At 41.2% G+C, this 25,545-nt stretch overlaps 1 protein-coding gene, 1 long non-coding RNA gene, 1 other non-coding gene and 1 pseudogene across 4 annotated transcripts in view; 1 reads left to right on the top strand and 3 right to left on the bottom strand.

The window, feature by feature from the left end:
* Window positions 1-772: 772 nt before the first annotated feature.
* LOC137202266 (uncharacterized) lies at window positions 773-3,122 on the bottom strand. Its single transcript, XR_010932521.1, has 3 exons — window positions 2,929-3,122; window positions 2,732-2,849; window positions 773-2,573 (listed from the first exon to the last, which is right to left on the bottom strand). It is a non-coding gene; the product is annotated as an uncharacterized lncRNA (long non-coding RNA).
* EEA1 (early endosome antigen 1) overlaps window positions 1,986-25,545 on the top strand; it is a 133,970-nt gene continuing 110,410 nt past the window's right edge. For both annotated transcript variants that reach the window (XM_067697527.1, XM_067697526.1), the window contains exon 1: window positions 1,986-2,223. In XM_067697527.1, coding sequence (XP_067553628.1) covers window positions 2,200-2,223 — 24 coding nt within the window. In that variant the 5' untranslated portion in view covers window positions 1,986-2,199. The remainder of the gene's footprint in view (window positions 2,224-25,545) is intronic.
* TRNAW-CCA (transfer RNA tryptophan (anticodon CCA)) lies at window positions 17,543-17,614 on the bottom strand. Its single transcript has one exon. It is a non-coding gene; the product is annotated as a tRNA-Trp (tRNA).
* Window positions 24,266-24,664, bottom strand: LOC137202986 (large ribosomal subunit protein eL34-like; annotated as a pseudogene).

Genomic DNA, 25,545 nt, shown 5'->3' with positions numbered 1-25,545 from the left:
AACTTCCAGGTTGTCACCTGTACTTTGGGCCAACTGGCTATAAATTGGGTGTTCCCACAATACTCTCCCCAGCTTTGATAATTTGCTATACTGGCTCACAGAAATACTTTACTTACTATTACCGGTTTATTACAAAGGCTACAACTCAGGAACAGCCAAATGGAGGAGATGCATAGGGCAAGGTATGGGGGTAGGGGTGCAAAGCTTGCCTGTTCTCTCCAGACACTTCCTCCTCCCAGCATCTTGATGTTCCTCAATATGGAAGCTCCCCAAACCTCGTTATTTAGGGTTTTTATGGAGGTTCCATTACATAGACATGATTGATTCTATCACTGGCCAATGGGGATTAAGTCTTGAAGTTCCTCTTGGCTCCAGTAGGTGGGCCAGAAAATTCCAACCTTCTAATCATGACTCAGCCCCCACCCTAAAGCTATCTAGGGACACCCAACCACTCAGTAGATCAAACATTACACCAAAAGATGCTCTTATCACCCTATCACTCAGGGGCAGAGACCAAATCTATTCAATATATTTATTATGTCACAGTTTTATTACTCTGCTTCAGTGAAAATATTTCCCATACTGTCTGAAAATAAAGTACCTCTGTCTGGAAAGGTGGAAAAGTGTGTGCTTTGCTATGTTTGCCTGGAAGTACTTAAGTGCACTATCATCAATAGTGATTAATAATGTATGAGTTGTAGGCACGACTGTTTTGCTGCACTACAGACATGACACACATTAAAAAACAGACATGTTTTGGATGGAAACAACATATTACATCATATAATGCTTTATTTACATTTTACAAAACACTTTTACATTAAGTACTTTGAAAATAAGATTTGCTGCATTTTTTTCAGAAGATCTGTGGGGATTTTCTGATAAGCGCTCCATTCATTGCTTGATAGACTTCAGATCCCCACCCTCCCCTCCCACCCCCAGCAAGGTTAGTTGCATTATTCTCCTCCTCTCCTTTCCTACTTAAACATTATTAAAGGCTTCTCTTTCCCCCGCTCAGGGTAAAGTTGAACCTCTTAGCTCGTGAATACTGGCAGAATGGTAGGATTCCGCAGCTGTGATTTTTGAGTTTAAATAATAACATCGTGCCTGGAAGTCAGGTCCAAGTCCACTTCCAAGTCCACGTCCTTGTTTTGGCACACTGTTTATCTGTGACCTCATTATTTTTTCTTAATCTATGAAACAGACGCATTAAGGTAGATTCACTTCATACATCTATTGTCAGAAGAGGATTTAAAATTCCCTAGGAGAATGGGCCAAGCGTGGGCTTTAGATGGTGCAACATGTTAGCGACATCAGTCCATTATTGTTGCTATAGTCCAAAGATGACAACCGCAAACTTCTCTTACCAACTCAAATTCCAGTTTCTTCCTACCCTTTCTTCCGATTCTTTACTTTCCCTTTGGCTGATATTAGAAGCAGGAAGGGAGTACGGAAAGGCGCCAGGGGTTGGACCAGGGGAGAAAAAAAGCCCACCAGACCAGTTAATCGTGTCTGCGATTCTCTCCTTTGCTTCCAAGCGCTTCCAGCAGAAATGAGGATCCAGTTCAGGAATGGCCAAGGCCGGGGTCACAGTGACATATTTTACAGAGTAATCTGAGGTGCCGTCGCAGGTACCCGCCCAGAGACCCCTTCTTGCGTCGCGGTCAGGGACCCCCTCCAGGTTCCCCTAGAGAGTACGCTGTCTGCGCGCGGGCGCGTCCTCTGACAGAGCGCAGGCGTGCGCTCGGCGCCCGCGTTGTCCCTCGGCCCGCCGGAAGGAGCGGCGGCGCCAGCGCCAGCGTCCTGCCGCCTGTCCGTCACGCAACCGCCCACGCCGCCGCCGCTTCCGATTGGCCGCAGGGGCGGGCCAGGCCCCTTCCAGCCCCGCCTCCCGCGGATGGACAGGCCGGGAGGGCGGGGCGGTGGCGGGCGGGTCCGCCCAGCTGTCAGTTACGGGGGCGGCCCGGCAGGCGGGCGGGCGGGCGCTCGCTGGCTACCTCTTTGCTCGCTCGCGCGCGCTCCCTCTCGCCGCCTGTGGGGAAGTCGGGGCAGCCCGAGCGGCCGCCGCTACAGCCTCGCCCCGACCTCCTCCCAGTCCTTTCCTGGCTCAGTCCCTCCCTCCCGCGTACCCCCGAGTACTGAGTGGCCCCGCAGAAGGTTTGGAGAGTCACCGGGGCGGCGCCGGGTGGTGTTTAAACCATGTTAAGGAGGATTTTGCAGAGGGTAAGAGAGTGAAACCGTCTTTCAGGAGCACGTGAGCGGGAGAGCCGGAGCCCGGGGCCGCGGAAGCCGCCGCCTCGCTGAGTAGCAGAGGCGGCGGCGGCGTGGCCGCCCCCTCTTCAGCGCCGGCCCCTTCCTTTAGGCCCCGCAGCCCAGGCGGCGATTAGGCCTCGGTCGTCTGCTCTGGGGGCGGGCCTCGGGGGGGCAGGGGGCGGGCGGGGCGGCGGCAGGGCAGCAGGCCGGGTACTCCGCGGCCCCCGGCTCACAGGCCCGGGCCCCGCACCCGCGCGGGCTGTCAGTGCGAGCGGGCTGCCGGGCGGGAGGGTGTGGCGCCGGCGCGTTCCTTCCAGATTCTGGAATGGCAGTGAAAATGGAGAGTTAGTGCCCCCGGGTCCGGCCGGCCAGCCGCCCGCCGGGCTGGAGCACGCCGGGTGGGAGACCTCGGGAGGCTAGCTCGGCTCTTCCCCCAGCGCCCCGCCCGGCGTGCCCCGCAACTTTACCCGACACGCACCTGCCTCACGCGGATTCTCATCTGGGCAGCACTGCAGGGTAATGTGGTGAAACCCGGCCTAACGTTGGCCCAGTCGCTGTACCGACACTTAACTGGCTAAAGTCAGCTGCGAAGGAAGCTATTACTCACTGTTGGCAACTCTCCTACCCCACACACCCCCCCATTTAAAAATGCGTTTTCCCCTCCCAGCCCGGTGCCTTTTTGTTTGAGCCATGCAAGTATAGATCCGTTGTCAGCTTAATCCAACGGTACACTCCTTTACTTTCTGCCAGTGCTCTCTCTATGTCAAATCTGGAAAAGCCTGAAGATACAAAGATTAGAGCACTGGAAAGCTGTAGGTGTTTTGTTTAGGAATCAGTTCCTAGAATAACAAAATCTTTTCTATAGGAGTCACTGTTACTCAATTTTTTGGTTAGCTTTTTTTTTTCCCCTTAATTTCCTTTTGAGACGGATGGGGTGCAACAAAATGTAAATGACTGAAAAGTTGGTGCCAAACCCATTAGTTGGTTACTGAGAGAGTAGGATAACTAGTTCCAAGGGCAAGAGGAGTTAGTGAACTTGTAGCATGCAGTCAAGGAATGTACCAAAGAGAGTTGAGTCATCCACTGTGTAGAAAGGGAGTGTCCTTGCTCCTGCATAGCTTTGGGAAATGTTCAAGTCATGTGGAACTTGGTCATATATCAGGGGGAGAAGTAGTTAACTTCTGTATCTTCCACCCTGTATTGACATTTGATGATTTTTTGCAATGTTTTGTCAGAGTTTTTTGAAATCTTGATAAGCGCTGATATTGGCAGTAGCGAGGGCATGCCCTTTACTCTGGTCATCAGTTCCTGTGTTCAACATTAAAGACACCTGAGCGTGATTTACTTCCACTACTTAGAGATTTTTTCTCTTGTCAGACCTGACTGATTACCTCATGCCTCAGATTGTGTTTCCGTCGCATAATTCCACAGCTGAAAATTAGTTCACCTGTGGTTTGCTTTATAGTTTATAAATAAAGTGTTTACTGACTTAAGAGTAGCTTCTAGTAGTTGTAGATTAGTTTTCAGAGATATGGACTGCTTTCCAGTACTCTTGGTTTAATGTTGTTAAGCGTTACGATTATATAAAGATCATTTTGAGTGTTGGTGCATACACATCGATGGCTACAGAAGTTTCAGCTGAAACCACAAAATTGGAATTTATTCTGGTTATTGCTGAGGTATGATAAGGAATCATCACACATGAATAAGTCAGTTGACAACTGAGTTTTTTAACCATGGAATTATTGGTATTTGTGACTGGATAATTCTTGGTTGTTGGGGGCTGTCCTTTGCACTGTAGGATATTGAGCAGCATCCCTGGCTTCTACCCACTAGATGTAGTAGCACCCCCAAGTCCCCTCCCCCATCTTGTGACAACCAAAAATATCTGAAGACTTTGCCAAATGTCACCTAGGGGCAAAATTGCCCTGGTTGAGACCACTGTCTTAAATTTATATACTCTTTTATAGGAAAGTTTGAATTGTTTCTCATCGTTAACCACTTAACTTCCTTTTTTTCAATGTCCTTATATTGAGTGTCAGTAAATGCAAAGCATCTGCTAGGGGCTGGGAACCAGTTAAATAAGATATGGGCCCGCCTTTTAGGACTCACAGCTGGTTGGGGAAGTGGACATTTAAAAATAATGGCAGTTCTTTGTAATAGAATGAATAGTGCCTGGGGGCCACTTTGTGGGAGGGTTTTGGGGCGATCAGGAAGACCTTCTGGGAGTAGGGCATATTTGCAGCTCAGAAGAGTGGAGGGCGGGTTGGGCTGAGGGAACCGCAAATGCCTAGACAAGAAGTCGTAAAATGGGGCAAGTAATATTAAGGGGAATGTGAACATTTAAGTTTAGGGAGTGAAATGATATGCAGGGATTGGTGGGAGGTGAGGCTGCAGAGGTAGCTCAGACCAGATCAGGAGAGGACCTAGAGCCACCTGGGAGGAGTTTGGCTCTTACAGATGGGTCACTGTTAATGCTCAGCATTTAATAGGGGTATTTGGATAAAGCCTTAAAGAAATCTTGTAATTTGTATTACTAGTATGAACTCCACAGGTGCTATTTACTAACAAGTATGACTTGAATCTTTAAATTATGTAACATGGCAACCATTTTATTTTACTCCACCCTGATAATCTTATTTCTCAGCAGAGGTCATAAGATTAAAACTAAGTTTGCTGATTTAGAGATTTGTTTGAAATGGTCTTCATGCTTTGAAATTAAGTCGCATACCTTTAGCATTCTGTTTTCACATGACCTTTTTGATTTTACCTGTTGTAATTTTCTTCTGAATAGCGTCCTTTATTTTTTATATTTTTAAAATAAATTTATTTATCTATTTTTGGCTGTGTTGGGTCTTCATCGCTGCGCATGGGCTTTCTCTCTAGTCGCTGCGAGCGGGGGCTACTCTTCGTTGTGGTGCGGGGGCTTCTCATTGCGGTGGCTTCTCTTTGTTGCGGAGCACGGGCTCTAGGTGCTTGGGCTTCAGTAGTTGTGGCGTACGGGCTTAGTTGCTCCGCGGCATGTGGGGTCTTCCTGGACCAGGGCTTGAACCTCTGTCCCCTGCATTGGCAGTCGGATTCTTAACCACTGTGCCACCAGGGAAGTCCCTGAATAATGTCCTGTAAGTAGCATTTTTGAAAGAAGAAACAGACAATGTGCTTATAATCAATTGTAACTCAGCATCTTTGAACATCACCGATAAGGTCCTAGGGTACTTTATAGAAAATTTAGTTTCTGGTTCTTTTTCTTTTTTCCATTAGCAACTAAAAGGTGTTTCTTTGAGGCTTATAAGAATCTGAAAAAAAAAAAATTGGGGTAGCTCCAATATGTATGTATTGATTATTTTACTTAATAGACTTTGAAGAGAAATGGGGATTTAAAGTGCTTCATGGCTAGAAAGACATCAGCATTTAGTACTTTAGGCAGTTTATAAACTTCTTTGCTATTTCTAAGATCCTTAAGTGTATTAGATTTCCTTTTATTGGTATATATCAATAAGATTGCTAAAGAAAAAAATGGGTTTAATTCTAGAATTGTGGAAATAGAAGGCTTCTTTTATGGGTAACGAGTCTCTCTGATTTTAAAAATGAGGAAGTAGGAAGTGAGAGATTGAGTGATTTATCTAAGGCAACACAGTTAGATGTCAAAGCTGAGACTAGAGCCAAGTTTTCCCAACTCAATCCATTTCCTTTTTTTAGCACCTTGTTGCCCTTTCCTCCACCACTCAACTCATATGGTTAGCACTATGCCAGTCATTGTGGAAGATACGGGAAAAATACGAGATCTGACCTCTCTCTCAGGCAACTTATATGATTAAGTGCCAAAGTAAATTATATAGACAGTGAAGGCTGTAGTAATACAGAGGAGGACCAGTCAGACAGAATGAACCTGTTAGAGTGAAGTGTCTCCTTGGAGAAAATGGGCAAGAGATGGGGTTTTGAAAAGGTGATTAGGAGAGGAAGAGAGTTGCTTTTATTCTTGGAAGGAGTTACAGTATAAACAAAGACTCAGAGGTGGGAATGATTTCATTCTTCCTGCCCTCCCTCTTGCCTTTGCTTGCATATTGCCTTTCAATAAACAAATGTTTATAACACTGGATATGTGCTAGATACTGGAGGTACAACAGTGAGTAAAACTGATCCTTACCCTTGAGTAGCTTAAAACCAAGTGACTTAGAGAGAGAGCTCTGTTTAGAGCAGAAAGAAATTGAGAGAGAAACTTATAGATAGTGTGACACCTCATTGTGGAGATTCTTGATCATCTAGCTCTAGTCCAATGCAAATAGGAATCACATATGTAATTTAAAGCTTCTAGTAGCCACATTTTAAAAAAGTGAAAAGAGGTGAAATAACTTTTTTTTTTGAAATTACTTTTTAAAATATATTTCCTTTGACCCAATCTATCTAAAATATTTGAACATATAGTCAATAGAAAAATTATTGAGATATCTTAAATATTATTGATGAGTTTTTTTTTTATAGTAAGTTTTTGAAATCTGGTGTATATTTTGCACTAACAGCACATCTGACTTTGTTATTTTAAAAAAAATTATTTATTTATTTATTTATTGGCTGCATCGGGTGTTAGTTGCGGCACATGGGATCTTTCGTTGCTGTGCGTGGGCTCTTTGTTGCAGTGTGTGTGCTTCTCTCTAGTTGTGGCGCGCAGGCTTATTAGTCGTGGTGCGCGGGCTTAGTTGCCCCGCGGTATGTGGGATCCCAATTCCCTGACCAGGGATCTAACCAGCGTCCCCTGCATTACAAGACGGATTCTTAACCCCTGGACCATCAGGGAAGTCCCAGCACATCTGACTTTGGACAGGCCATATTTTAACTGTTCAACAGCCTCATATAGTTGGTGGCTACTGTATTGCAGGGCTAGTTGAATACATATATAATTTTTAATTTTTTTGGAACCAATTTCAAGCTTACAAAAAGTTACAAGAATAAAATAATACAAGAAACAGCTGTATACTCTTTATCTAAATTTACTTATTAACATTTTATCCTATTTGCTTTATCATTTAAACACTTTGTTCTCCTATCCTTTTTCTTTTCTCTCTCTGTATGTGTGTACTTTTTCTTTATTTTTCCTGAATCACTTGAGGATCAGTTATAGTTCTTCACCTGTGAATGCTTCAATGAAGAATAGGGATATTCTTTTACATAACTACAGTATAGTTGTCAACTTCATAAATTTACATTGATTCCATTTACTATTCATAATTCCATTTTTTTTCAGTTGACCTGGTAATGTCCTTTGTAGCATTTACCCCTCACCAGTATAGGGTCAGTTAGGGTTAGGTATTATATGTAGTTGACATGTTGCTTTAGCTTCTTTTAATATGGAACATTTCCATAGCATTTCTTTGTAATTTATGACATTTTTGAAGAATACAGATCGCCTCCTGCTTTTTTTTTTCCTTACAATGTTCCTCATGTTGTGTTGTTTGACGTTTCATTGTGAGTAGATTGAGATTGTGCATTCTTGGCTGAAATGTGGCCTAGAATTTGTTGTGTCCATCTCTGGTCATTACATCTGGAGGCCCATGCCTTTTTGTCCTTCATAGGTGATGTTAATTTTGATTACCTTGTCAAAGTTCAAGGTGTAGCCCAATTTTTTGACCTTATCATAATGATTATTTTTTCTTCCTTTGCAATAAATAGGCAGATACTTATAAGACTATGCAAATATCCTGTTCTTTATCAAGAATTTCTCCTATATTTACCATTGTTGATTCTTGCTTAATCTAGTCTTCACCATAATGACTGCAAGATGATGATTTTCCTACTCTAGAACTCCTGCACCTTTACCAATTGGTTCTTGGATTTCCCCTCCCTCCCTTGCCTCACATCTCTCCCTCCCCCCTCCCCCCCGCTGCCCCCCACCCTTACCTACCTTCCTTCCTTTCCTGTTGGTATGGACTCGTAAGTTCATTTTTATAAAAATGACCTATAACTCATCACTGTACTTAATTATTTTGGTGTTCAAATTGTCCCAGATTTGAACAGTGGGAGTCCCTTCAGGTGGCTCCAGTGTCCTTTTGTCATGCCCCTATCATTTTTTTGAACTCTTCCTTACTTTCTGGCGTAGTAAGGTATTCCAACATTATCCTTTACCTACCCTTTCCCAGCGCTGAAACTAGCCATTTCTCTGAGGAGCCCTGTTTCTTTTAGGGGGGAATGGTATTAGAGACCAAGGTCTGGGGTAGTTTTCCTTCTTATTTATTTCTTTCAATAGACAAATCTGACATTTTGAATTTTATTCTATAGGCGTTAGGAAATTAATAGGATTTTATTAAGCAGTGAAATATATTTGGTATGTAGGGGAGGAAAATTCTCCTCTACCCTCTTTGGGTCTCTGGCTGGGCCTAAGAATTAGACTGTCTAGGACAGATTAACAGCAGAGAAGCATACAAATTTTATTAAATTTTTACATGTACATGGGAGCCTTCACAAGAGAATGAAGACGTGAAGGGACCAGAGCAGGAAGTGTTTACAACTTTTAGACAGAGAAACAAGATTTGTGAAGAATTGACAAGACAAAGGGGTTTGGGCTGAGGTAGTAAATGATGAAGAAGTAACGCGGAAGATAAGGGTTAGTTTAACAAGATTTGTTTGTACAGATTTCTCAGCCCTAAATTCTCTGACTGTAGTGATGAGGACGTCTTCTTTACTCCTGGTATAGTGAGGGTCCCTTTCACACGGGAGTTTTATCTCCTGCTTTCAGAAAGTAAAAGAAGGGTCAGATGTCCTTTTTTTTTTTTTTGGCTGTGTTGGGTCTTCGTTGCTGCCTGCGGGCTTTCTGTAGTTGCAGCCAGTGGGGGCTACTCTTCTTCGTTGCGGTGCGCGGACTTCTCATTGCGTTGGCTTGTTGTGGAGCAGGGACTCTAGGTGCTCGGGCTTTAGTAGTTCTGGCACGCAGGCTCAGTAGTTGTGGCTCGCAGGCTTAGTTGCTCTGCGGCATGTGGGATCTTCCCAGACCAGGGCTCGAACCCGAGTCCCCTGCATTGGCAGGCAGATTCGTAACCACTGCATCACCAGGGAAGTCCCCAGAATGTTCTTCTTGTACCTGCTGTTTCTTAAATGCCTTTAATTAAAAATAATCAATATGCCAAAGTGACATTATTTTTTTATTTTTTTATTTTTTTAAACATCTTTATTGGAGCATAATTGCTTTACAATGGTATGTTAGTTTCAGCTTCACAACAAAATGAATCAGTTATATATATACATATGTTCCCATATCTCTTCCCGCTTGCGTCACCCTCCCTCCCACCCTCCCTATCCCACCCCTCCAGGCGGTCACACAGCACCGAGCTGATCTCCCTGTGCTATGCGGCTGCTTCCCACTAGCTATCTACCTTACGTTTGGTAGTGTATACATGTCCATGCCTCTTTATTGCTTTGTCACCGTTTACCCTTCCCCCTCCCCATAGCCTCAAGTCCATTCTCTAGTAAGTCTGTGTCTTTATTCCTGTTTCACCCCTAGGTTTTTCATGACATTTTTTTTTTCTTAAATTCCATATATATGTGTTAGCATACGGGTCTCTTGTAGACAGCAAATATATGGGTCTTGTTTTTGTATCCATTCAGCCAATCTGTGTCTTTTGGTGGGAGCATTTAGTCCATTTACATTTAAGGTAATTATCGATATGTGTGTTCCCATTCCCATTTTCTTAATTGTTTTGGGTTTGTTATTGTAGGTCTTTTCCTTCTTTTGTGTTTCTTGCCTAGAGAAGTTCCTTTAGCATTTGTTGTAAAGGTGGTTTGGTGGTGCTGAACTCTCTCAGCTTTTGCTTGTCTCTAAAGGTTTTAATTTCTCCATCAAATCTGAATGAGATCCTTGCTGGGTAGAGTAATCTTGGTTGCAGGTTTTTCTCCTTCAACACTTTCAATATGTCCTGCCACTCCCTTCTGGCTTGCAGAGTTTCTGCTGAAAGATCAGCTGTTAACCTTATGGGGATTCCCTTGTGTGTTATTTGTTGTTTTTCCCTTGCTGCTTTTAATATGTTTTCTTTGTATTTAATTTTTGACAGTTTGATTAATATGTGTCTTGGCGTATTTCTCCTTGGATTTATCCTGTATGGGACTCTCTGTGCTTCCTGGACTTGATTAACTATTTCCTTTCCCATATTAGGGAAGTTTTCAACTATAATCTCTTCAAATATTTTCTCAGTCCCTTTCTTTTTCTCTTCTTCTTCTGGAACCCCTATAATTCGAATGTTGGTACGTTTAATGTTGTCCCAGAGGTCTCTGAGACTGTCCTCAGTTCTTTTCATTCTTTTTTCTTTATTCTGCTCTGCAGTAGTTATTTCCACTATTTTATCTTCCAGGTCACTTATCCGTTCTTCTGCCTCAGTTATTCTGCTATTGATCCCATCTAGAGTACTTTTAATTTCATTTATTGTGTTGTTCATCGTTGCTTGTTTCATCTTTAGTTCTTCTAGGTCCTTGTTAACTGATTCTTGCATTTTGTCCATTCTATTGTCCATTCTATCTCCAAGATTTCGGATCAACCTTACTATCATTATTTTGAATTCTTTTTCAGGTAGACTGCCTATTTCCTCTTCATTTGTTAGGTCTGATGGGTTTTTATCTTGCTCCTTCATCTGCGGTGTGTTTTTCTGTCTTTTCATTTTGCTTATCTTACTGTGTTTGGGGTCTCCTTTTTTGCAGGCTGAAGGTTCGTAGTTCCTGTTGTTTTTTGTGTCTGTCCCCAGTGGCTAAGGTTGGTTCAGTGGGTTGTGTAGGCTTCCTGGTGGAGGGTACTAGTGCCTGTGTTCTGGTGGATGAGGCTAGATCTTGTCTTTCTGGTGGGCAGGTCCACGTCTGGTGGTGTGTTTTGGGGTGTCTGTAGACTTATTATGATTTTGGGCCGCCTCTCTGCTAATGGGTGGGGTTGTGTTCCTGTCTTGCTAGTTGTTTGGCATAGGATGTCCAGCACTGTAGCTTGCTGGTCGTTGAGTGAAGCTGGGTGCTGGCGTTGAGATGGAGATCTCTCGGAAATTTTTGCTGTTTGATATTATGTGCAGCTGGGAGGTCTCTTGTGGATCAGTGTCCTGAAGTTGGCTCTCCCACCTCAGAGGCACAGCACTGACTCCTGGCTGCAGCACCAAGAGCCTTTCATCCACAGGGCTCCTTAATTTGGGATGATTGGTTGTCTATTCAGGTATTCCACAGATGCAGGGTACATCAAGTTGATTGTGGAGCTTTAATCCGCTGCTTCTGATGCTGCTGGGAGAGATTTCCCTTTCTCTTCTTTGTTCTCACAGCTCCCAGGGGCTCAGCTTTGGATTTAGCCCTGCCTGTGCGTGTAGGTCGCCGGAGGGCGTCTGTTCTTTGCTCAGACGGACGGGGTTAAAGGAGCCGGACGGGGTTAAAGGAGCCGCTGATTCGGAGGCTCTGGGTCACTCAGGCCCGGGGGGTAGGGAGGGGCACGGAGTGTGGGGCGGGCCTGCGGCGGCAGAGGCCGGCGAGAAGTTGCAGCCTGAGGCGCGCCTGTGCGTTCTCCCGGGGGAGTTGTCCCTGGATCCCGGGACCCTGGCAGTGGCGGGCTGCACAGGCTCCCCGGAAGGGCGTGTGGCTAGTGACCTGTGTTCGCACACAGGCCTCCCGGTGGCGGCAGCAGCGGCCCTAGCGTCTCATGTCTGTCTCTGGGCTCCGCACTTTTAGCCGCGGCTCGCGCCCGTCCCTGGAGCTCTCTCAAGCAGCGTTCTTAATCCCCTCTCCTCGTGCACCAGGAAACAAAGAGGGACAAAGTGACATATTTTGGTGTGACGTTCTGGTTTCCTTTAGGCACATAGGAGTTAATATTTTTTGAACGAGTAAAGGAATGTTTTAGGAAGATTAATTTGTCAGTGTTGCATGAGATGTATAAAACCATAGGAGAATAAAGGCAGAGATCAGATGAGATTTATTTTAATATTTTTGGCACTAAGTAATTATGATTTGCATTATGATGATGGCAACATGAGCAGAAAAAAGTGATGAATAGGGAAGACCTTTTGGACATATCTACTTCTCAAACATCTATTATGGGTCTACTATATGCTGAAGCTGCATTGATGAGTAAAATAGACATGAACCCCTGTGGAGCTGAGTATCCAGGGGAGGACAGAGCAACTGTTGAAAGGATCACATAAGTATATGGTCACATCCTTGGGTGAATGTTAGGAAGGAAGGCACAGGGAGCCCCAAGAGCGTACAGCAAGAGGGCCCTGATCTAAACTAAGATGTTAGGGAAGGCGTCCCAGATTATTTACACATTTAAGTTTGATGAAATTATTACTCATTTATTGAAGCGAATTTTAAGAAGTGGAATTTTTTCTTACTGTGTAGATTTATTTTTAGTGTGTTAAGAATAAAAAAGAGATTAAGATATAAAAGAACCAAGGCTAGAACTGTATCCTTATACTGGTGTCTTTTGCTTGAGCTAAAGACATAGTATTGAGTTGGCCAAAAAGTGCCTTCGGTTTTTAAGTAAAAATAAAAGACACGTTTTTCATTTTCACCAAGAACTTTATTGAATAACATATTCACCCTTTTGTTCCACTACTTCCTGCCATTTTTCAGGCAACTTCATAATTCCATCTTCCCAAAACTTTTTATCTTTTTGAGCAAAGAACTGTTCCAGGTATCTTTTACAGTCTTCCACGGAATTGAAATTTTTTCCATTAAGAGAATTTTGTAAAGACCGAAATGGAAATCCAAAGGTGCAATGTCTGGTGAACACGGTGGATGAATCAGAACTTCCCAGCCAAGCTGTAACAGTGTTTGCCTGGTCATCAAAGAAACGTGGTCTTGCGTTATCCTGATGGAATATTATGCGTTTTCTGTTGACTAATTCTGGACGCTTTTTGTCGAGTGCTGCTTTCAGTTGGTCTAATTAGGAGCAGTACATGTTGGAATTAATTGTTTGGTTTTCTGGAAGGAACTCATAATAGAGGACTCCCTTCCAATCCCACCATATACACAACATCACCTTCTTTGGATGAAGACTGGCCTTTGGTGTGGTTGGTGGTGTTGCATTTCTCTTCCCCACGATCTCTTCCGTTGCACATTATTGTACGGTATCCACTTTTCATCGCCCATCACAATTTGTTTTAAAAAACGGAACATTTTCATTACATTTAAGTAGAGAATGGCTTGTGGAAATACTGTCAAGAAGGTTTTTTCCCCTTAACTTATGTGAACCCAAACATCAAAGCGATTAACATAACCAAGCTGGTGCAAATGATATTCAACGCTTGGTTTGGATATTTTGAGTATGTCTTTTGAGTATGTCGGCTATCTCCCGCATGGTATAATGTTGATTGTTCTCAGTTAATTTCTCTATTTGATTGCTATCAAATCGCTTCAACTGGTGTACCTGACCCTGAGCATCGTCCAGTGAGAAATCTCCAGCACAAAACTTTGCAAACCACTTTTGACATGTTCAGTCAGTCACAGTACCTTCTCCATACACTGCACAAATCTTTCTTTTTGCATTTCGGTTGCATTTTTACCTTTCTTGAAATAATAAAGCATAATATGCCGAAATGTTGCTTTTTTTCCTTCCATCTTCAACATTAAAGTGGCTACACAAAAATTCACTGATTTTGTTTTTTTTTTGGTTTTTTTTTGCGTTACTCGGGCCTCTCACTATTGTGGCCTCTCCCGTTGTGGAGCACAGGCTCCGGACGCGCAGGCTCCACGGCACGTGGGATCCTCCCGGACTGGGGCACGAACTCGTGTCCCCTGCATCGGCAGGCAGACTCTCAACCACTGTGCCACCAGGGAAGCCCAAATTCACTGATTTTGATAAGTTTTTTTTAAATGCATGCTGATATGACGGCTGTCACATACAGTCTAACAAAATTGTTCTGAATGAAGTTAAAGATGACTGAGTGCCACTAGAGCCATCTTATGGAAAAAACCGAATGAACCGTTTGGCCAACCCAGTATAATTATTGGTAAAAAACCTGAACTCTGAAAAAAACAACGAACAAAAAAGAACCTGAACTCTGGAGCCAGACTGCCTGGGGTGGCATCTGCACCCTATTTACTAGCTGGGTAGCTTTGAGCAAGTAACTTGACTTCTCTGTGGCTCATTAAAATAGTCATAATAATAGTACCTTTCTCATAGAGTTGTTGTGAGGATTAAATGAATTAATACATGTGAAGGTTTTACAGCTGTATCTGACACACAGTAAACTCTATAAATGTTATTTGCTGCTAATGTTGGTTTTTTGTTATTACATACTTCAGATTTCTTCAAGGAATGCTTTTCTTATCACTCCCTTGTTATCTTTTTTTTTTTAACTTCGTGTGTGTGTGTGTGTGTGTGTGTGTGTGTGTGTGTGTGTGTGTAGAAAGTCATTTGTCATACTGTTGAACATTCTGTGCTCATTACTGTGCTGGGCTGGCAGAGATTTAATGGGGGAGACAGATACTTAAATAATTACAAAGCAGTGTGATGTGTCAATAGATATACAGAGGAAGAATGTGAGCGCAAAAGAAAAAGTAACTAATTCTGTGGTGAAAGGAGGAGGGAGAGAGACGGAATGGAGATTGTTAAAGGCCTTACAGAAGCTGAACAGACTCAGGCAAGGAGGAACAAGGGAGAGAAGGCATTTTTACAGACAGCGACCAGGCAAATGCAAAAACCTGAAGCAGCCTAGCACAGCATAGGGGAATTGTGAATATTTTCGCATGTGGATGGGGATAGTTATGAGATGAGACTGGAAAGGATTTTGGACTTTATACAGTAAACAATATGGAGCCACGGAAGGTTTTTAAATAATCAAATTTGTAATAAGGAAAACCCTCCAAAAATATTTTCCCCTTATAATCCTTATAAAGAGTGTATCAGGTGAATCAGTCTTCTGTCTAAAATCTGTTGGTGACAACTCAGCGCCCATAGGAGATGTCCAGACTCTTTACCTTGGCATGCAAGGCCGATACTGCTCTGGTTCCTTGGGAAAAAAGATTCCATTTCAGGCTCATCTCCACGTACCTCTGTACATTCACTGACCTTGCCATCCTCACTAACTGTGTTTCCCACAACTTCCCCTGATCTCTCATCCCTTCACATCTCCATAGAAGCTCTTTATTCTGCTGTGAGTGCCCTACCATTACTTGTCCACACTGCTCAGTTTAGGGGATACTAGGAGTTAGTTGCTTGCTATTTTTTCTTTCTCCCAAAGCACCCCATACTAATTAAGAGAATGGGCTTTTGGAATTAGACCATCATTTAAGCCCTGGCCTCCTCTATTCATGAGCGTGAGATCTTTTGCAAAATTTCAAGCTCTTTGAGACCCAGCTGTTTTATCTGTAAATTGAGCATAATATGTACTTTACAGTATTGTAGAAGGATTAAATGAAATAATGTTCATGAAGACTCACCACAGTATCAGCATTCAATAAACACTTAGTGTGTAGTAGCTCAGTATACTAAAACACTTAGTATATAGATCTCTGCAAAACTTATTCCACTGTTTTTGTGATACTTGACTTCTCCACTGCTAGACTGAGCTCCCTTAGGGTGGGGATTTTGTTTTTCTTCCTTAGTGTGTCGGACCTACATTAATGTTTGATACTTGGTGTATTTTCAGTAATACATGTTGACTTGGTAGCTGTGTAGAGAGGATGGCTCCATAAAGGGAGAGACCAGCTAGAAAGTAATAACGTTTTAGTTCCTAAAATTGTTGCACATTAGAAACATTTGGAATCCTTAAAAAAAAAGAAAAAAAAATTCCCAAGTCCCTCCATTGAATCAGAATTTCTGCATCTCTTGTTGTTAATCCAGGGGATGATGAAAGCTTGAATCAGACAATGGCTTTGGGGCTAGAGAAAAAACAGATTTTCAAGAAAGGAGAATTAATAGGACTTAGTGACTTGTGAGTAGTCTGGGTGGAAGGAACTAAGGTAAAGAATAGAGGAGGAGGAAGAACAGGTTTGGTGAGGAAGACAAGTGTGAACTAGAGGTATGGACATCCCAACAGAGATGTTCACTAGGCAGGTGGAAATATGTAGGTCCAGCACTCAGGAGACAAGTGGAGGCAAGTATTAGACATGTGTGAATGTTGGAGAGACGTCAATTCAAATAAGGACTGAGAAGTATCCACTGAATGGAACAGTTAGGTCATACCTAGTTCAGTTTCAGGAGAGTCATGGGGAGGAATGATTGGCTGGGAAGTAAGGGTGTAGAAACAGGGAGTGCAGACTATTCTTCCAAGATATATGGAGGAGAGGAAACAGTAATTAAATATTAAATGCATGAATGTAATCTGTCATCCTTGGACAATATTCTAATGAGTGCTTTTTATTTTCAAGGATTATAAACTTCCCCAAATCAGTCTAAATTGAAAGGATTTATTGTAAGGTTTCAAAGTGATCTAAGAATAAGAATTGCTGTACAGTTGGGTCTCTAGACAGTAGGACCTAGAAAGGTGTCGGGGCAGAGGCAGTTCTCCCCTCTGTCTCACACAATCTCCTGGACCACTGGCATTTTGCCTCTGCATCTCTGTGTCCATCCTCCTTGCTACTCCTTGCTTAGTATGCTCAAGACCTCAGATGGCCATCTGACCACATGATTCTACTTGCTTTTCACCTTACCTTTGCATAGCCAACTGGCCAAATGTTGCATAGCCAACTGGCTCAATTTACAAACCCCAACGAGAAGAATCAAAAATGTCCTCCTCATCTTTTCTTGTTGGGTCATGCGTAGGTCTCTGGCTGGCCAGTAATGGAGTTAACTTCCTCTGGGTCAGGTGTCTGCTGCTGGTTTAGTCAGATGAGGTTGAGAGTGGAGTGAGGTCATTTGATTCATAGGATTCCTCCTTTTAGGAATTGTGATACCATGAAACACATCTTTTACAGATCATTCTAGAAATAAGCTTTACTGTGGCTCTGAAATAGTGATTATAGTTCTGGTTAGGTTCATTTGGTGCCAGCTAATTTTCTTACCCTCTATTCTAGTTTTTTCCTTCATAGCTTCTGCATTCTCAAGAGTCAGTGGTGTTTTGAAACTTTGGCTGGGTTATAACTTTGATTTACTTAAGTGCCTCCTGTACTCTTATTTACCTCATGACTTTGATGTGTATCTGTTTAGTGCCAGTTTGTGTGGCTAATTTTTTTTTTTAATATTTATTTATTTATTTGGCTGCACTGGGTCTTAGTTGCAGCACGTGAGATCTTCGTTGCCACGTGCAAGATCTTTGTTGCGGCTCATGGGATCTTCGTTGTGGCATGTGGGACCTTTTTAGTTGTGGCATTTGGGCTCGTTGTTGAGGCACGTGGGATCTAGTTCCCTGACCAGGGATCGAACCTGGGCCCCTGCATTGGGAGCGTGGAGTCTTAACCACTGGACCACCAGGGAAGTCTCTGTGTGACTAGTCATTTCTCTTCATAGTTTGCAGTTTAAAGGCCTAAGCATGGAGCTCAGCAGTAGTTCATTGTTCACACTGGGGTTTGTTTGCGTGTGTGTGTGTTTTGCCACTGAACCGTTTTATTGGTTGCTAGCTAGCTTGTAAATGGCTGCTTTTGGGTCCAGGTGATCACATTTGGTCGATTGGCAGTAGACGTGGGGTCATATACCCTGGCTGTCTTGGACTATGTTCTCAATATGGGCTGCGGTAGGATAACTTACTTTGGGATAGATCCATGGCCATTGCTTACACTGTGATTGGTTGACATATTGAACATGAATAACTTAGTTGCATAGACATCTGTTTAAGTATTGCATGGGTCATAGCAGCAGATGGAATTTAATAAAAACCACATCCTTTCCCTCGTTTCAATGTTTAATATTAGACTATGGTTAAGTTTTACATAAGTATGCTAATATGTTTTTCTAGCGTCTCAGTGATACTTTATTGCGACTTTATTAGCTAAATAATATTTGGAAAGTGTTTTAAGAATTCCTGACTTTGTGTAGTGCTATGCCAAAACACACTCTGTTGTGGGGGATTGATTAAGAGGTAATTGTATTGAATTGGACCTCTGATAAGGAAGTATGGGTTTATTTTGTTCTATAAGACATTAATTTTTGTGATGAAACCTTGTTATATCTGTTTGCAACTTCCAAATATTCAAAGCAATGATTTAGTTTTAAAATAGAATATTTAGAAATAATAAAAGAATATATTTCTGGTTATAAAAATAAATCATGTACATCATGGAAGTCTGAAAAGTTCAGGAAAGGAAAATTGAGAAGAAGCATAGGGCTTGTAGCATAGTGGATGTTTTAACTTTGAGAGCATTTTGTTTAAGTCAGGTGGAATCTCCAGCTCTGTGCATTATTACATTTGTAATCTTAGCTAGCAACTTACTTAGTTTCTTTAACCTTATTTTTCCCCCTTGGTTAAATGGGAACAATTCCTTTAATTTTATCCAAAGGATTGTTGTGATGATTAAATGATATAATGTGAATAAAGATCTTGATGTTGTGCCTGTCACAGAGGTTGTAAGTTAGCTATTATTATTATTAATAGAAAGATATAATATTTCATTTAGCACACTACCAATTGACATTTCTTTAACTAGTGTAAAACTCAAGTTTCTTATGTGCCTGATTTTGAAAGTACAAATGATCTAGGAGAAGTTGATATTCTGAGCTTTACAATAAGATTCATGTCTCTGGGTTATTTTGATTTTGTTAAGTTTTTGAATGTAAAGACATCACATCAAGTAGAGAAATCACTGAATTTGGAATCAAAAGACTTGAGTCCACGTTCTAAATTCTGCTATCAGTGTGATCTTAGGCAAATCATGAGCTTCTCCTGGCTTCACTTTCCTTATCTGTTCAATGAGGGCACCACCTAGGTGATTTTTGAAGTGCTTTTCAGGGTAAAAGTATTAGTTGAAAATCACGGAAGTACCAGGATTTTGAGTCTGCAGACCATTTGCAACCCCAAAGTAGCATTTTAAGTGTTACATAACAAATCCTGGTACCTTTTACCCTGTTTCCTAGCCTCTTTGCTGAGAAAAAACACTGTCTTCAGGAAGCAAGGATTCAGTGATAAAATCCCATAGCTCATGTAACATGACTATCACAGCACCTGCTACATAGTAGGCTCCAGAAGAGAGTAGGTCTCCTTTTCTGTTGAGTTCCCTCTGCCACTCCCTTTCCCCAGTGTATAGCCCTTTATGCGTGTCTCAAATGCAAGTAAGGTACATTCATTTTAGTGGATGCTTTGGTGTGGGCCATAGATTCCCCTTCAGGATAGAGACACATTCTCGTAGTTGCTTGGGATCATGGCTGCCTCACCCAAGTTTATGTCCCCTTCCTGGAAGCCGCCTGCATTTCATTCCTGGTTAATGGTGGGGGATGAAAAGAATCATCCTCTTGCCTTGATTAGAGACTAACATGAAGGGTCATTCTCGCTTCAGGACTCTTAGTAGGCTTAGCTGAGGCTGCTCTTGCAACTGTTATTGATCAGTACTGTTCAGCTTCTCCCTTGGCCCAGTCATGCTGCCTCTGTGCCTACACAGGTGTTCTTGAGAGCACTCCCCAGTAAACCTGCTTGCAGATATCAATCTCAGACTCTGTTTCCTTGGGAACCTGAATTACGAGTCATCTGCTATTTGGATAGTCTTTCTCAGGGATTTTTGCATCGTAAAAGATGATAATATTCAGGATGGATTTTAATTTTATAAATATTGTGTTCCACTTCTTTGAAACTGACATTCTACATATTTTTTAACAGGAATCCATAGCCAGTAGATTAGGATTTTTGTTAGATTCTGAAGTTTTTACATAGTAGGTCTTCAAGAACATTTTGGGATTTTGAGTATGGCCCACAGATTCTCTGTTTAGGAAATTTTATTATTAGCACCTTTCCCAGCTCAAGTGATTTTAAGACTTAAAAAATGAAAAGTGCCGTGTGAGGGACGGGAGCAGGAGTGTGGGCCATCCTCCCTCGGGGTGGGGTGTAGTTGTCGTTTCCACACCCCCCCCACACACACACTCTGAGACAGGTAGGAGGGCTGTGTTGAGCCTTGAAGCCTAGGGTGTGGGCCCAGGTGGAGCCGCTGCAGGTGCAGATCTTGGAGATAGTAGCAAATATTCAGATGAGAACTTTGAAGGCCAAAGTAGAGAAGGGTTGCATGGGAACAGCAGTTGAACATAGGTCAGTCGGTCCTGAGAGATGGGCAAGCACCTTTATTTTTTTAAAAAAACTTTTAATTTTATATTGGAGTATAGCCGATTAACAATGTTGTGATAGTTTCAGGTGCACAGCAAAGTGAGTCAGCCTTTCATATACATGTATCCATTCTCCCCCAGGTTCTGAATTCTTATTTTGATATATTTTTGTGTCTGTCTCTCCATATTTATTGAATCAAGACACCTGATAGCCTAAACTTGCTTAAAATATGTGAATCAATTTTAATTACATGTTAGATATTTAAAAAGTGTTAGATATTAAAGTCTTTTATTCTTTCACTTAATATTGAGTTAATTGTATGATGTCTATAAACCCAATTTAGTTGCTAGTAACTTATCTATAATTAGTTTTGATTGTCTCAGTCTCTTATTGACTAGGCTGCCTTTTTTTCTGACTTCACTGCTTTCATATACCTATTAATAACCACTAACTAAATTTTAGAGTTTTGAAAGTATGCATAAGAAAGCTAAGCATATATAAAAATTGGAAATATATTTGACTTTGTTTCTATGGGCATGCTTTTAAGTTAGCCAGTTTAAGGCCCACATGAATCATGGAATGAGAATTTTGGAGCTAGAAAGACCCATGATCTTGTCATGTCCCTGTAGTTTGTCATTGAAGAAGTTGAGATTAGAGAAATTAAGTGTCTTGATGGGTATCAGAGAGATGGCCAAGAAATATTTGAGACAGTAGAGAGGATATTGAATTAGGACTTGGAAACCTAAGTTTTAATTGCAACTCTATCGTTAGATAGCATGATGTCAGGTAAGCCAGTTGTACTTTCTAGGGCTTCGTTTCCTCATCTATGGAGTGTTACAGTTGGAACATGATTTCTGAGATGTTTTCCAGCTTTTAAATTTTGATTCTAGGTCTTTTTTTTATGAGTGCACTTAGTAATAATGTAAGTATCTACTACATATAGTATATCTAACAAATGCCAGGCACCGATTTAAACGTTGTATGCATACTATTTCATTTAATCCTCCCAACAGGTCTTTGAGGCTGACATTAGTTCCACTTTACAAATGGGAATTTGGGGCTTACAGAGGTTAAGTACTTTTACAAAGCTTCTAAGTGGGTAAACTGGAAGCTGAATGCAGGTCTGTGTGACTCCAACTACTGTTTTATGAATCAGTATTCCTAGATTTAGATGTACTTTTGTTTTGGGGACGCTTGACATGCCCTGCTGAAAACAAGAGCCAATTGCATTTAGATAAGTATATGCTTCTCACCCCCCTTCTCTTGCATACTGTATTGTATGTATCGTAGTCTATGTCACTAGGTTAGGCAGGGAAGACTTAGGATGCGGAAGTATATTGTGTGCTGGCACTTGAGAAATTTTGGAGTAGGCTGGAATCAGGTGCAACGGGGGAATATAGCCTCTTAGAGACACCTTAGAAAGACGAATAGGAATTGCACTCAATTCACCATTAGTAATTTAACAACAGGGGTGACTATTTGATGCTTATTAAAGTTGTAGATGGCTCTAGGTTAGGCGGAACTGCTCACATTTAAAAAAATAGGAATTATTTTCAGTTGAAAGCTGATGTAAATGAATTAGTGTTAAATGTGGTATATTTGTAAAGAAGCTTACTATTGTACATGGTTTTATGATGGATACAAAAGCATCTGTGGAGTTACATGGTGGGTCAAGGTCGTACTGCAACAGTCTGAGTAAGTCTTCTACATCAGGATTTGATATAGATTGGGATATATTCGGTTTTAAGAAGAAGGTGGAGAAATGAGAAGGAACCCAGAGGACAAAAAAAAAAAGTAATTACCAAAAATGAGTTGTAAACAAGTTTAAAGTTGTTAGATTTGTAATGGAGATTAGAACAAAGAGTATTAGTGACCATTCTCAAGGTTGAAGATTGAGAGCAAGCAGGAAAGGACTTAAGAGACAAATTTTATATGAAGTTTGAGGCTGACAGGAGTTAAGGATTAGGAGTATAGAAGATATAAAGTGAAAAGTACAAGGTCCTTCCCAGTAATCAGTGCTAATAGTTTCTTGTGTATTTTTCCACAAAGTTTTAATGCATATATCCATTAACATTATACTATATGAATTTGATTTTTTTCACTTAATATAGTTTGGAGAGCTTTCAGTATCAGCACTTTCAGAACTGCCTCTTATTATTTGTTTATTTTTAATAACTACATTATATTTTATTATATGGATTATTAAAATTTAATCATTTCTCTATTGAAGGACATTTAGTTTGTTTCCAGTTTTGCTAATAAATAACACTGCAGTGAGCATGCTTGCTATACATACATAGGTGGTCCTTTAATGAATTTGTCCACTGGGTAATTTCCTAGCAGTGAGTGAGAGAGTATGCATATTTTTTGTATTTAGTTACACTCCCATAAACAATGTTTGAGAGTGTTGGTTTTGCAATACTCTTTCCACCAATGAGTATTGTCAAAGAAAAAAAATTTTTTGTGGGCTTCCCTGGTGGCACAGTGGTTGAGAGTCCGCCTGCCGATGCAGGGGACACGGGTTCGTGCCCCGGTCCGGGAAGATCCCACATGCCGCGGAGCAGCTGGGCCCGTGAGCCATGGCCGCTGAGCCGGTGCGTCCGGAGCCTGTGCTCCGCAACGGGAGAGGCCACAGCAGCGAGAGGCCCGCGTACCGCAAAAAACCCCCCAAAAACAGTTTTTTGATTTTACTCAAATACTCTGAAAACCAGATTGGCAGTTTAGTCTTCTAGTCTCTTGTTTAACTTAGAAAGTTAAAAAAGAAACAATGGAAAATAGAATAATGTAAATCTTGGAGTAGTTACATTAATTCTTTTTAATGTAATGAGAAGTATTGTGTGTTAGTTAAACTCAGGGGGTATTTTTATTGTGTCCTTACTAGGAAATTTGATGAATACCTCATTCTTTATAAGGCTCCCATCCTCAGAAAGGTTCCTTTTCTCTCTTGTGGAGAAGATATGACATTATATTTACTGTATCTAATTGTGTCTATTGCTGCATAATAAACCATCCCCAAACTTTGGCTTTGGCTTTGGCTTAAAACCACCATCATTTTATTTGCTCTAGATTCTCTAGATCAACAGTTTTGGCTAGGCTAATCTGAATGGTTCTTCTGCTGGTCTCTCTTGGAGTTACTAATACAGCTGGAGTTATCTGTTGGTTTGATTGGGGTGATAGTCTAACAGCCTCTCTCATATTGTTGATAATATTCCTTGGGTCACATGTGTCCAAGGTTAGCCTGGGCTTGTGTGGTGACAGAAGAGTTTCCAGCAATGAGGGAGCATATCCCATTGTGCACTCTACTTGTATGTTATTTGCTACTCTGCCATCAGCCAAGGCAAGTCTCATTGCCAGAGCCCATGTGGGAGAGGATTACACAGGAGAATTGCAAGGGCATTAAAACATAGGTGTGATTCATTGAGAGTCATTACTGTAACAATCTACCACCACTTTCTTCTTCCTTGTATTGGTAAGTGTTACAAGAGAAGTATAAATAAGAGATATAACAGTTTAAAGTAGAGAAAGATTTCTTGTCTAAGGAAAGGTTTTATTGATGTCACTTAAGTTAGAAAGACTGATTCCATCAACAGTTGCAGACTGTTGATTTTCCAGATTTTTAATTTCTTCTACATATATTAACTGACATTTTTCTGTAAAGAACTTTTCAGTTTAAACCAGGGCGATTTGGTTGCCATGAATTTCAGAGTATACTGGATGGTCAGGATAAATGCTTAATTCTTTTTCTTTAATTATGAATTTTCAGAATAAGAATCGATACACTACTCTAGTAGTGATCAATGAGGCTTGCTTATTTGTCTTTTGACTTTCTCTTTCCTTGAGGAAAGAGAACTCATGGATTTTTTTTTTTTGCCTTCTAATTTTTTAATTACTCAGAAAAACTTCATTTTTTTATTTAGCTTTCTGACTCTGTGCTTGTGCTATCAACACTTTCACAACGATTTTATGTTCCTCAGTAAGGAAAGCGTGCTTGTTCCTGTCACGGACACATTTAAAACACACATGGAACCACCATAGGCCTGGCTGATAAGTTTTTTCGTTTTAGACAACCTTGTAAGAGCTTTAGGTCTCACAGCACAAACTCCTCAAAGTTGGCCTGGGCACACGCCACATGTGGATTTTGGTGCTTTGCCAACCTTCTTGGTATAAAGGTAAACACCAGGGGTTTGGGACAGCCTGGTTTTGTTAGAGGCTGTTTTGTAGGATAGCCTACGATGGTGTCTCAAACACTGGACCATCCTGAATGCCTCTAGGTACCATCCCCGGAAGAGGAAGAAGCACTCATGGATTTTTAAATATATTTCATGAACTCAAGGGTTTATATATATTTAGTGGGTTTCAGTCAATTGAAGTCAGTGTGGTTTTTTGGTATGCAAATTGTCCCAGCTTTACCTAGTAGAAGTGCCTTCAAGGTGACTTTTGTCATTTTGACAGGACCCTGTTAGTGTTTGATAACTTCCTTGCTTTTTGGCACAACATGTGCCAGGTTCATCTAGTAAAATTTCTCCTCCAGGCTGGAATCATCCATTTCTCCAAAGAGTCCTGGTTCCTTTTAATGGGGAATGCTATTTAAATACCACTGTCTGGGCACTTAGGGTTCTCATTGCTTCTGTGTTGTCATTGCTTTTAAGCATTTAAGGTAAGAACTAGGATATATATATATATATATATACACACACACACACACACACACACGTACATATGGACAGATTTAAAAAGCAAAACAACATGAGTTCAAATTAAAGTATTTTTTCCTTCTTTGAGTTTGTATTTTGAAATTTTATACTGAACATCTTGGCTCTTAACGTTAACATAATTATTTTTTCCTAAAAATATATATAACATAGCTTTAAAATAACAATACTAATATTACTGTTAATAAGCTTACTGAATCAGTTTTACTAATTTTTTTTAGCAATTCTTTTTGTCCTTATACTATAGCTCGCTAAGGCTATAAAGTCAAAACATTGTGTTCTTAAAACACTTGAAATAATTATATTCTTTGTGTGGCTGTAGCATTAACTTGAGATTCAGTTGGGTTTAAAATTTAAAAAAAAATTAAAAATTGTAACATGAAATTTAGCATTTTTATCATTTTAAAGTATAAAGTTTAGTGGCATTAAGTACATTCATATTGTTGTGCAAC

The sequence above is a fragment of the Pseudorca crassidens genome, chromosome 11, assembly GCF_039906515.1.
Source record: "Pseudorca crassidens isolate mPseCra1 chromosome 11, mPseCra1.hap1, whole genome shotgun sequence".
NCBI classification, from domain to species: Eukaryota; Metazoa; Chordata; class Mammalia; order Artiodactyla; family Delphinidae; genus Pseudorca; species Pseudorca crassidens.
Note: the sequence above shows the minus strand (reverse complement) of the source record. Positions and strands in the feature narration are given on the sequence as shown.